This window comes from Cajanus cajan, chromosome 5 (genome assembly GCF_000230855.2).
Source record: "Cajanus cajan strain Asha chromosome 5, NIPB_CcT2T_4, whole genome shotgun sequence".
NCBI classification, from domain to species: domain Eukaryota; kingdom Viridiplantae; phylum Streptophyta; class Magnoliopsida; order Fabales; family Fabaceae; genus Cajanus; species Cajanus cajan.
The window spans coordinates 19,370,523-19,384,162 of NC_138521.1; the positions used below are offsets into that span (position 1 = coordinate 19,370,523).

At 34.0% G+C, this 13,640-nt stretch overlaps 1 protein-coding gene across 1 annotated transcript; it reads right to left on the reverse strand.

Moving 5' to 3' along the window:
* Positions 1-3,951: 3,951 nt before the first annotated feature.
* On the reverse strand, positions 3,952-4,533 carry LOC145957887 (zinc finger BED domain-containing protein RICESLEEPER 3-like). Its single transcript, XM_083074307.1, has one exon. The coding sequence runs from the start codon at positions 4,531-4,533 to the stop codon at positions 3,952-3,954; it is 582 nt and encodes a 193-aa protein (XP_082930433.1).
* Positions 4,534-13,640: the final 9,107 nt, after the last annotated feature.

A 13,640-nucleotide genomic window follows, 5' to 3' on the forward strand; every position in this document is an offset into this window, starting at 1 on the left:
CCTTAAGAGAAACTATCTTTTGGAGGAGTTTGTGAGACAAACACTTAGAGTGGAGTGGAGAGCAAATACTAGAGATCTTTTACACTAATAAGTTTTTTCATTGTATAGGAGAAAATTGAAGATTAAAAACTAGTATTTTGATTGTTTTTAGTTTTCAATTTTTTATTTTTGGGGTTGTTTTGGTTTATTTTGTTTTGTAATTTCTTTCACTTGTAAGTGGTTTTCAAAGGTTTTAAGAACCTAATCAAAACTTCAATTAGTGTAAAAATTCAAATAGCTTTGTTTAATACTTGTGAAAGTGTGTTGGGAGACTCATAAGTGTCAACCCAAACTTTCACATAGGATCACGACTAGTACATGCTTAATTTCTTTATTGCTTTCTTTTAATTTTCTTGTCAAATGTTAAAGTGGTTAAAAAGTTCCAAAGACTTCTTTAAACACATTAGATTACATTTCGTTTAGTATATGAGCAAAAGTCTTCCTAAAACAAATTTACATCATGCTTAGGAACACTTCACACACTTCCCAATGTGATAGTGATATTAGTTCACTTGCAAACCTTTTAAAACTCATAAGTGAACTAATGACACTAAAACTTTGGAAGAGAAAGGAAGATGAAAGAAAATTAGAATGTGAAGCTTTGGAGGTTAAGCTTCTACAAGATAATAGAGAATATATAGGGTTGGAAAATATAAAAGAAAATTAAAGAGAAGAAAATAAACAAAGTCTTGATTCGAATGGCTAAGTTTAGAGAGAAAAATAGACATAGCTCTAAACATGGTAGTAGTTATACAAGTCATAGTGAAAGCCTTAATCAAAATTAAAGTAACCACTACCATAGGTCTTTTAATCTAGATAGATGATAACATTTGTCGAATCACCATAAAAACTACTAGATTTTTTCCAAAAATTTGTAATATAAGAAACAACCTAGCTCATTCTTCTCAAAGACACAAGCCAATTGGATAAAAAATTATCACGTAATTAGAAAGTTGATTTTTATGAACAGCAAAAAAAATTAGAATATTGCAAAGACAAACAAAAAATTCAATTGGAAAATTCAATTAAAAATCACACCAATTCAAGATTTCAATTGCTACGGTAAACTTTTCGCAGTTCAAATTATAATCTAAATTCAATCAACCTAAATTAACATGAACATAATCTAAATGTAGATCTAAATCTAGATCTATTTAATTTAATAAAAATATGAAATGCGATCACGACCTCACATTCTCCTTGAAATTCAAGAACGGTGAATGGTTGAATTAGGTGATTTAGGTTATTTTATGTCTAAATCTAAATCTGGATTTGGATCCAAAATTAATCTTCAAAGCTGATCCGAATCCATTAAAACAAAATTCATAATCATGAAGAATGGAAAATAGATTTAGAACGGAGAAGAAGACAAAGAGAATTCATTCAATAAAAAAAATTGGGAACTCGAATTTTATCGTAGTTCTTGACCTTGAATCAAATGAACATATTAGCAACACATCTTCATCAAGATGTTGTAGTTTCTTTGTGGAAAAAAATGTAAATAGAAAATTCTGAGAGAGAGAGAGAAGAGAAGGAAGAGAGAATTTAGAGAAACTTGTAAAAAAGCAACTCTAAAATCTGAAAAATGAGTGTAAAGTGTACACAAGTCTCACAACACCTATTAGTAGATAAATATAGTGGGCCTAATCTGAGTAATTATAAGCCCAACCCACTAAATCAACTAACTACACCACTAAATAAATTTAGATGTTTGGACAATAGCAAAACTAATTTGTGGAAATCTGGCATGACCTTCTTCTTGTATGAACCTACATGTCCAACAAAAGAATGTTTTTCCCGCATAGATGCGGGGTAAGGTAGAGAAGATAAAACATCAATATTATTCCTAACAACCTCCAAGTCTCTAGTAGATACTAAGTGCTCTAAAACTATATCTTCTACTATCATAAAATGTAAATTTTCAAAATTTAGCACAAGGTTAGTTTCAATACACCTATGTAACATCCTAGGAAAACTCTCTAAACATATATCAAATGAAGATTCAAGTTTAAGCTCTAAGGATAGAAGTTGCACAATGGATGGTAATGGAGGCTCTTCTATTGACTAAACACCCACTGTTGTAGCTACATTTGTTGGTGAATCATATGATACTATGACATCTATTATACCTACAATAACAATACTAATCTCTACACATATAGCACGCATAATAGAATCATCACAAGTACAATAAAAGTCAACAATGGAAACCTTAACTACAATGTCAGAAATGTCAAATTCATATTCAGATACAAGGTCAACAATCTCACACATAGAGCAATTAATAGCAAATAAATCAATACTAGTACAAACAAGATCAGGAATGTCACTCCTCAAGGTAGACATAGATGAATATGATAATTGTATTTGGTTGACATTAGTAGTTAACTGATCAATTTGTATTTGCAAATCTTGAGATGTAACATTCCACTCTTGTTGAAACTTCTTATTGCATTCATCCATCTATTTCATCATTTCCTCTAATATAATTCCACCACTTTATTCAGGTGGTGGTTGAACATAATCCTCAATAGGACCCCAATGATGACTTATCCACTCAAAACTATATCTCTCAGAGTATGAATCATGATAATATTGTTATTATGGGTGGCAAAACGGGCCAGCCCACCCCGTATTGGCCCGCCCGGCCCGCCAATGAAAAACGGGCTGAAAATGCTGGCCCGCCCCGCCTAAGGATGGGTTGGCGGGACGGCGGGCCAGCCCGTATACCCAAGAAATATTTTGCAAAAAAATGGAAAAAAAAACACTTGCTTGTTACCATAAGTACCAGGAGGCACACATAAGCACTTGGCACAACACTTTTTGCAGAAGAACAAGCACGGTTTCTTGTACTGTGTCTTTGAGCATCTAGTTGTGCAACGTGGCCCGCATTCTACAATTAATTTTATGCATTCACCAACATGTACCAATATTAATCTCATTTACTTAAGAAAAATGTTAAAAATGACAACTAGTGAATTAACGGTAATCATCACAATAACATTGGGGTCAGGAAGTAGTGAATATTTTGGCTTTTGGGAATATGGAATTATAGTTCAAAGAAAAAACTAATTGCAAATTTGCTACAAATAAATAAATATAACCATATGAAATTAAAAATCCATACATATTCTACATAATATATGTTTAACAAAAGTAAATTACAAACTTATAAATAACTAATAATCTAAATTTTTTGCAAAAGTCTATAAAACAAGTCTAAACACACTTAATCAACTTTGACTTTCTATTTCAAGAACATTGGAAGCTCCTTTGGAAGAAGTTGTCTCTACTTTTTCATTTTGATCATCTTCATCCTCATCTTCTACATCAAAATAAATTAAACATAAAAAAAAATTAAAGTAAGGATGTTGAAATGAATATCAAAATTATATAAATAATAACATTTAAGAATTAAAATTGGATTAAATGAATTACCCGGATTAAAACCATACTTCCAACTAGAAACACAAATAATTGCTTCTACATTTTCAGGCAAGAGACGGTTTCTATACTTGTTAAGGATACGAGAACCAATATTAAATGCAGATTCAGATGCAACTGTGGTAATAGGGATGCTTAACAAGTCCCTAGCCATTAAGGAGAGATCCGGAAAACGTTGACTATTATTCTTCCACCATTGTAGTATATCCATATGCTCCGTAAAATCAAGATCTAAAGTGGGTTCATCTAAATATATATCAAGTTGATTCCTTCCAGATTTATTAGCAACTTGAAGCTTGCGCATTTTTAATTCCTTATATGATAAGAAAAAAAATAAGTTGGAAATATACATAATATTTATATGAAGGAAATCATGATTTCAATAAATTAAAGTAAATAACTTACATCAAAAAGGCTTGGTTTGCTATTGATCGAAGATGAAGAAGAAACATCCTTACGCTTTAGATTTTAAGCATTTAATTTAGAACCATGGCTAAAATAATGGGAGAAAAGCATGTAAATTTTTTCCTTGACTTTCTCCAATTTTATTTCCCAAGTAAGCAAATCAATTCTTTCATAGCAATAACCCAATGTTTCTAACTTCATCCTTGGGTCTAAAATTGCACCAAATGCAAGCACAACACTATACTCATCCCAATACTTTTCAAATTTCTCCATTATCAATCCAGCCATATCTCTTACAACTTTATCTTCATCTGTTACACTTCCCATTAAAAGGCATTGGATTTTCCAAACTTGTAAAAAATACAAGTTGGAAGTAGGATAACTTGTGCCAGAAATTAATGTTGTAATTTCATAAAATGGTTGCAAGAATTTACAAATCTTTGTTGCTCTTTCCCATTCTTCATCTGAAGGACAATATTTGTAATTTTCATCAACCAAATGTAGACTTCCAAAAACACGTTGATATTTAAGATCACTTTGAAGCATCAAAAAAGTTGAATTCCATCTTGTAGGTACATCTAAACACAATGCACTTGATGAATTAATGTCACTAATTTTTTTAAGACATTCTTTGAATTTGATCATTCTACTCTCTAAACCCCTTACATATTTAATGCTAGTTCTAATTTGATCCAAAGTGCCATCAAGTACCTTTAATCCTTCTTGAACAATCAAATTTAAAACATGAGCACAACAACGCACATGAAAAAATTCACCATCACATATCAACCTTTTTTGCAAAACAAGTTGTTTTTTTAACGTCTATTGTAGAACATCATTAGCAGAAGCATTATCCAAAGTGATAGAGAAAATTTTTTTCTCTATTCCCCAATCTTGTAAGAAGTCCCCAATCTTTTTAGATAACTCAAAACCATTGTGAGGGGGAGGCATATGATGAAAGTTAAGAATCTTGCTATTTAACTTCCAATTTAGATCAACATAATGAGCAGTTAAACTAATGAAACCCTCAGTATTACAAGATGTCCATAAATCAAAAGTTAAACAAATTTTATTAGGAATGGTAGCCAACTCACTTTTAAGCCTTGCTTTGTCTCTAATAAAAATTCTCCATATATCAGCCTTAGAAGTATTTCTAGAAAATGTATTTGCATCAGGATTCAAATACGTTATCAAAGCCTTAAACTCAGGACTCTCAATAAAATTGAAGGGCAAACCACGTCTTATCATTAGATGACAATATAACTCACGAAAAACCATTTGATCTATCTTTCTTGATTTCAACTTTCCTTGCATGTCTAAGATCATTTGACTCATATCTTCAAATTTTCTTTTTCTCACATTTGGGAATATGACGATTTAAATGAGAAGTCCCATATGCTTTGCCACCAACTACATAAGTTTTTCCACAACCATTACACTTTGCCCTTTCTTTTCCATCATCACCCTTTCCCATCCTAGTAAAAAATTTCCAACAATCTGATGTTGTGGGCTTGACCCTTTTGTTATCATGTTAAACATCAGTGGATTCAAAATCTTTTTCAACATCCTCTACCTCAATTTCAATATCACAAACATTCATAGGTTTACTAATTGACTCGTCCATTTCAATTTCCAAATCTAAATATCCCTGTTAAAGTGAAATAAATTTTCAATAGGTGAAAACAATATCAATACAATTTGTAAAAAGACAGCTATAACTATAACCATGATGACAAAAACTTTGAATTTTCAAATAGCCTCAGCGGATATCTTAATTCATTTGTTAAAATCACAAAACTCTAAGTAAAGCTTGCTGCAACAACAGGTAATGATGCTCCAACAATCAAACTAATTTCCAAGGCACTATGTGACACAAAATCTAATGACACAGAAAAATAAAAAATAAAAAAGAGACTTTGCATGCAGAGTTACCAATAGAAATTGGATACAAATAAATATATTCAAAACCAAGAAAAGTTTATGCAGAACCGAAGTGGGTGTAGAGGTCGATAGAAATATTCTATTACCTAGGCGTTGGAGTGGAAGCCAGAACAGGACTGGTAGTGGTAAACACTATCGCATCATTGGAAAAATTAGAAAAAAATAGAAATGGTATGCACGAAATCACCTGTTTTACACGCACGCGCAATGCATGGAATCACCTGTTCTGGACGAAGCCAAGCAGAAAGCACGCGAAATGGTATGCTTTTCGGTGGCTGGAAATCTGGAATGGAATTGATTTACGCGCAATGCTTTGTTGGCTGAAACTGATTTAGGTTTTGGCTTGGCTGGAAATGGACTCTGTTGGGCCTGAATTTTTTTTTTATATTAAGCCTATTATTTATACTAGCCCAATCACTAAATCAGGAAAAGAAATCACCTATGCGGGCTTGGCGGGTTGGGACGGGCCAGCCCGCTATTTGGCCCGCTGGGTTGGCGGGCTTGGGGGGGCGGGCTTGGCGGGTTGGCGAGCTGAAATGATGGGCCCGACCCACCAATTTTTGGCGGGCTAGCGGGCCGGCCCGCGGGCCACGACCCATTTTGCCATCCCTAATTGTTATGGAGGGTCTTAATATTATAGTGGAGGATCATAATAAGTTCCAACAGTATTACCACAAATGGCTAATTGTTGGACTAAGGAGGTCAAGCCAGTCAAAACATAATCCATATGTATCTAAGAATAGTAACAAGTATAAAATCACAATTTAAAATAGAAACAAGACTAATAATGCTAAACAAAATAAAGTGATGAAGGCAACATAAAAGTGAAAAGTCAATTGTAAAATTAATATCTAACAAAGAGAACCTGTAACATGCAAATCACTGCCAAACGAATTTAAAAAAAATACAAGACTACCAAAAACTCATTTAATATCAAATTTCCTATTTTTTTTATTATAATTTTTTGGTGATTTTTAAAATATCAAAAATAGTATAAAAAAAATGAAAAAAGTGGTCTAAATGATGGAATTTGACAATTTTATGTACAATTTACTCATATAGATAGTAAGTTTGCTTAGAATGATGGTTTACCTTAAGAGAAAAAGTTTCAGCCCAAAGTGAAAATTCTAAAAAAGTGTATGTGAGCAAATATTGCACAAAACCATAAAACTCAACAAAAATTGTTAGAATCAATGATGGAGGACCATCCTTAGAGCTACATGTGGGGCCCATCACTAGGTTCGTGACTAGGAGAGTGGAAGAGGATAGGGGAGCTAACGCCCCTAGAGACATGCTCCTTATGGTTATAGAGTATTGATCATTATCTTAAGCCTCGTTAGTATATGATTTATTTTTATTCCTATTTTACCTTTATTTTTAATTACCTATTTTACCCTTGTATTTTGGGGTGTCTTAGTCATAGGATTTATTTTTACTTGTATTTTCCATTTTACCCTTATATTTTGGGGTGCCTTAGATTATAGGATTTTATTATATAGTTAGGGAATTATGATAAGAGTGAAGAAGTGGTCTAGACGTGTTTTTGGTGTTTATTGGAGTTATTGGACTTGGAGAGGCTTACGTCCAAGAGGAGGGCACCTAGGTTGCATGGTCTTATTATGCACCTAATTATAGCTTAACCAAGCCAAAGATTCTATCCTTGGCCACCAAGTAAGCGTGACATGTAGGGTTAATTTAGCATGAATTTGTGTTGCATTTCCCTCACATTTAGCATGGAAATATGCACACTACTAACCCTAGCCGTCACCCTAGCATGACTACCCATGACCTCACATCCTAATTTATATATACCCTAAGCTATGCTCCATGTATTCATTTTGGAAATAATATAGGGTGAGCCTTGTGCCTTTATATTTCCTTAGTCCTCGTGGTCATTTTCGACCAAGAACCCTACCTATCTCCACCTTGAGTGAAAACCCTAGAAGTGGTCTTCATCTACCATGGAGTGAGCCAAACCCTAGAGTGTCTCTTAAGCATTCCATCAACCACCTTCCTTCCTTTGTTATTCTCAGCCATCATCATCCATCCAAGGCTAAGACATTGAAGAACTGTGATCCTTAGAGTCAAAGGAGGCCTCTCATTGATATTCCTTCATCCATCAATGTTAGGAGGTTTTCCATCAATCAAGGTTAGTATTTACAAAAGCAATTTCACGAACAGTTAGTAGGCGTGATAAAATTAAGACACCTTGACTTGTTTCCTTGACAACGATGATAGAAAATACTTGGAGAAGAGATTGATGTTCTTTAAGTAGCTCCATATTCAAGTCCAATCTTTTCTTGAGGTTCACTATCTTCACGGATAAGCTTCAAACTCCAAGAGTTTGAGGAAGCAACATTATAGGCGTGGCAATCTTCTTGAAGAAGAAGAAGAATTGATGAACCAAGGCACAAAGGAAGGATTCCTTTGTGAAGGTTCTTAAGGAGAGAGGTTTCTCAACGGTTTTGGTCTCTTGATAGAGAATTTTCTGAATTTTAATCTCATAAATGTCAAAAGTGATTACAAAGCCAAGAGAAAGACTTATGTGGTGGAGGGAAACTTGTGGTGCAAGCTAGACTAACTATGGTTCAAGAAAACCATGGTTAGTCAAGCTTGACCAGCCTAGTTAGTTTAGGAGGCTTGTAGAGCAAGCTTCTAAGTTAGAAACTTGGGAAGCAAGCTAAGTTAGAAGCTTGTAGCACAAGCTTCCCAAGTGTGTAGGAGAAGCTTGGTAATTTTAGCCAAGAAGAAGTGTTAGGCGGCCAAGGCTAGTTTTCCACATGTAATCCAATCCAAAAATCATGGAATTGGTTTAGTTAGGTTCACCAAATGATGGTGAGACCTAGATAAATCAATTCCTTGGAAAATATTGAGGAAAATAAGCCCAATATGTAAAATTTAGCCTAGGCCCACTTCTGACCCAATTACTAGTTGCCCCTACACACCTTACTATTTGTCACCCCACTTCTACTACTGAAAATATGAAAATGAGTGACCCTTAATACAAGGTCAAATGGAACAAAAGTCTCCAAGTAACATACCCTAAAATCTAAAAGGAATATCCCATAAGAAAAGAAAGAAAGTGCCTCACAAATACAAAGACAAAATGAACCTATACAAAGAACTACTATATATAATCATATAAAAGGTCTTCAAGATTAACCCATTCCACTTGGGTCCTTCAATGTATCACCTCTTGGTCTTCTTGGCCTTGACGTGATTCCATCACAATGATGCCATTTTGATAGCATTTGCCAAATCACCGTAAAAAATTACTAGATTTTTCTCAAAGATTTGTAATATAGGGAATAATCTAGGTCATTCTTCTCGAAGACATAAGAGAATTAGATCTAAAATTATCACGTATTTAGAAAAATTTTATGAACACAAAAGAAAAATTAGAATATTGTAAATACAAATAGCAAACTTAAACGAAAAATTCAATAAGAAATTACATCGATTCAAGATTTCAATCGCTACGGTAAAATTTTCACGGTTCAAATTATAATCCAAATTCAATCAACATGAACATAATCCAAATGTAGATCTAAATTTAGATCTATTGAATTTCATAAAAACATGAAACGCAATTGTGATCTCACAATTTTCTTGAAATTCAAGAACGGTGAATGGTTGAATTAGGTGATTTAGGTTATTTTAGTTCTAAATCTAGATCTAGATCCAAAATTAATCTTCAAATCTGATTTGGATCCATTAAAACAAATTTCATAATCATGAAGAATGGAAAATAGATCTATAACAAAGAAGACGAAGAGAATTCGTTTGGTAAAAAGATTGGGAACCCAAATTTTACCGTAGTTCTTGTAATCTAGAATTGGATGAACAGATTAGTCACACATCTTCATCAAGATGTTGTTGTGTAAAAAAATGTAAAGAGAAAATTATGAGAAAGAAGAGAAGGAGGAGAGAATTTAAAGAAACTTGTAGAGGAAGCAACTCTAAAATTTGAAAAAGTTAGTGTAAAGTGCACACAACAAGCCTCACAATACCTATTAATTGAGAAATATAGTAGGCCTAATCTGAGTAATTAAAGGCCCAACCCACTAAATCAACTAATTACATCACTAAACAAATCCTAACGTTACAATCTAAAAATAAACAAAAAATACTACACAGGGTCGCAATCTTGTAATGCATTTTTGGGTCCCTTAATAATTGAATTGGCCTTTGCTCCCAACAAAGAAGTTGTAGAACTATATTTTATCTTTCCATAGACACCAAGAACATCTAAATCCGATCTTGAGAGCTCTAGATATGGCCTACACAAGAAAAAAGCGTAAAAGTGAGTAAGAATCTAAAAATTGAGTAAAAATTACAACAATCATCAAATAATACCACTATTGCAAATCTAAGCCAAAACATGAATATAAGACACATATAAAGGTCAAAAAGGCCAAATAAATGCATACAAAGTTGTTTCCAAAAATGCACTATTAATAAACCTAAGAAAGAACACAAAATTAGGGAATCCAAAGTGAATTTTTCTCACTTCCTGGAAAGGAAGAAGGGTACTCATTCAAAAGTCACCCAAAGAAAGAACCATTTCCACATGATGGTGATTTTTCAATTGCAAAAATTATTTTTGAAACTCAACTTTGCTCTTTAGGCCAAACACCAAGGAAATTTTCTTTCTATCATTTTTCACCCTCACCAATGTTAAAGGATCAAAAGAAAATGAAATTAAAAAGAGAAAAAGAAAAGTAACTAAAAAAGACACAAACTTTGGTGAAAGTTAAGGAAGAAAATATCTCCTCTAAAGGTTTTGTGAAGGAAGATGATAGTTTTACTATTAAAGGCGATATCAAAAAGACTATTTATCTTCATCAAACTCTTAACTTTATCTCCCATACTACCACAAATTTTTAATTTGAGATTCTAACAAGTGGGAAACAAAATCTTTCAAATCCCTAAGTCATAAAAGAGAAAGAATCTCAAGACCAAAGTTTGATGAAGAAAGATTGGGCTCCAAAAAGTTTTAATCTTTATGTCTCCCTTTACTTAGTGGTACCCAAGGAAGAAAACTTGTATATTATTATAACACTTTCCACTATAGTTCTTAAGCTCAAGCACCTAACTCTTGAAGTATGTAATTTTTTAGATCCTTTTTGTTGTACATCATTATTTTCTTATATTAATCTTAAGAGTGGTTCAAAACACATTGAAACCATATTGAGTACTACTTTTAAGACTAATGGTTGATTATATGATAGTTTGATCAAGTCTTTTAGACTTGTCATTTCACCGAATTCTTACATGCATCTAATAAATCATATACTTAGGAGTTGTTAAGGTAATTTTCTTGTAGTTTTTAACATGCTTAGTTCTAGGAGCCTAAGATATCTTAGTTTTTGGGAATAGAAACTTATTTTGTTTTGGCCTTACTAGTTTTACCTTTTTAAGTTTTAGCTTCCAACATAGACTTCACTTTAGTGAGGATACTACCCTTGTCAATAGGGAGTTTATATTTCTCTTTAGATTAGATAATCCTTTTAGCTTTTGGGAAAGGATCCCTTATAGGCGACACCTCCTTTGTGTTTATATTGTGCAAAACATCTTTAATGCATATGATATAACTTCTTTTAAAGGTGTTGAGGAAATTGTGGAGGAGCCTAGAAATTTGAGGTTAAATCCTTTCAAAAGGGAAGGGGATGATGCAATCATGCCTCCTAAGGAACCCTTTGAAAAGGATGAGTCTATCTAGGATTCTAAAGGAGTGGGTTAGGAAGCTACCCAAGCCTATTTTCTTCTTTTGTATATATTAGAAATTAGTAGTATACCTCTTTTATGAAAATATAGTTTTAGTATAGATAGAACAAAAAGGGTTCAAAAGGACCCCAAGAAAATAAAAATCTTCAAAGATAGGTTCATCCCACATTTAGAGAGGAGCAATAGGCTAGGTTCCTTTGAATATCAAGTAAATAACATTTTTAATGCTTACAATTTATTTTCTCTTATAGGTTTTACAAAAGTAGAAATAACTTATGATTTGAGGACATATCCTCTTGAAGAGGGAATGGATGATAACGTCATGCCCAGGGGCTTAATCTTGAAGAAATTATGAGGAGTGGGATAGACTTGAAGAAAGAAGGCCAAAACTCTTATTGAGTCTTGGGTCCGTTTTTATCTTGGTTTCTTTTTTTATATATTTCTCCTTATAAAAGTTTTCCTTTATTTTTGACTTTGTATTTTGGGTTAAGTAGTGTAGGGATTTTTGTCCTTGTATTGATTTTATTTGACGGTGCAAATTGTAGTTTAGGAGAAGTGTAACTAGCTAAAGATATGTTCAGTTTATTGGGCTTGGATAGGCCAAGATCTATTTTAGTCATAGGCTTGGATGTCCATTTGATTATTTGGATGTCCAACATTATGTCCATATGTTCATTTGGACGTCCAATATCATGCCAACTTGGTCATCCAAGTGGTTAATTGGTCACATGGCTTTTGATAGTGACATTTCAACAACTTGTATTAGTAATCATTAATTAGTTAATCGTAATGATTAGGTTAGATAGTTGGAGTTAACTTAAGCTAACCTAGGTTATTGTTGAATTAGGATTAACTTAGCTTGCTCCATAAGCTTCCATTCATGTAACTAGAGTTGGTTAGCTTAAGTATAAGATAACTAACCTTGGTTACACTTAACCAAGGTTAGTCTAGCTTGTACCATAAGCCAACCCAACTCTATATAAGTTTTTCCTTTGTATATGGCTGATAACTTTTGGATGTATATGAGAGCGAACCTTTGAGTTTATCTTGTTAAAGTCTTAGTTCTTTTCCTTGGAGAAATCTCTCCATAAGATCTTTTATCAAGGAATTCTTTCTTGTTGCAAGATTAACACCTTTTTCTTATCTTTCTCCCTAGAAAGTGGCGCACCCAACTCCTATCTTTCCCACTATTCTCACCTGAGATTAGACCGGTGACGATCTCTCTTATGGGATTGGTGAGCCTCCACTAGTTTGCAGGTTGGCCGCTCCAACATGGGAGTGGTACCTGCAAAAGAGACTTCGATGCTTAAGTTAATACTTAATAGTTTAGATGTCTCGTATATATAGCAAACGTACCTTATTTTTAGTATCTACCGGCACATTGGCAATTTTAGGGTTTTACCTCGTGATTCCGGCGCGATGACAAGATTGTATTTTTATTTGTCTGATGACATGGCCTCTTTGGGTCGATGTGATGTTCCGATGTCTATGTTTCATGGTCGAGCTTAGTATCTCGGCAATAATGAGTTTACTGCTTGGTCTGGTTGGTAAACCTTTGATCGAGTTTGGCAACTTGGTAAGGAACAAGTTCACAACTCGGCTAGGCCAGTACACTTGCCCCCCAAGCACCGAGTGATGTAAAAGCGAAGGGGCTTCTAAGGAGCTCCCAAGTATGCTATTTAGCCAGGTCGGTGGACCTTTGGCCGAGTTTGGCAACTTGGTAATGGACGAGTTCATAACTTAGCTAGGCCAGTACACTTGCCCCCCAAGCACCGAGTGATGTAAGAGTGAAGGGGCGTTTGAGTAGCTCTCGAGGGGTGTACGGATTCGTTGTGTCGTTTGGACGGGGTGGTGTCCCTTCACTTTTCAAACGTCCTCTTTCAAATGTGATTCTCGAGGAGGCACATGTTTCGTTGTTTGGGAAACAACGACTCCTCATTAATGACGGGTTGTGTTCCTTTATGACCAGCTGCATCCCTTCAATATGGGTGCTATTTAATGCAGTGGGACGACCCACGTTTTTACTTAACTCCTACTATTCACCCCATCATCATTCTCCATTTCACCTTTTGTTAGTGTGTTTT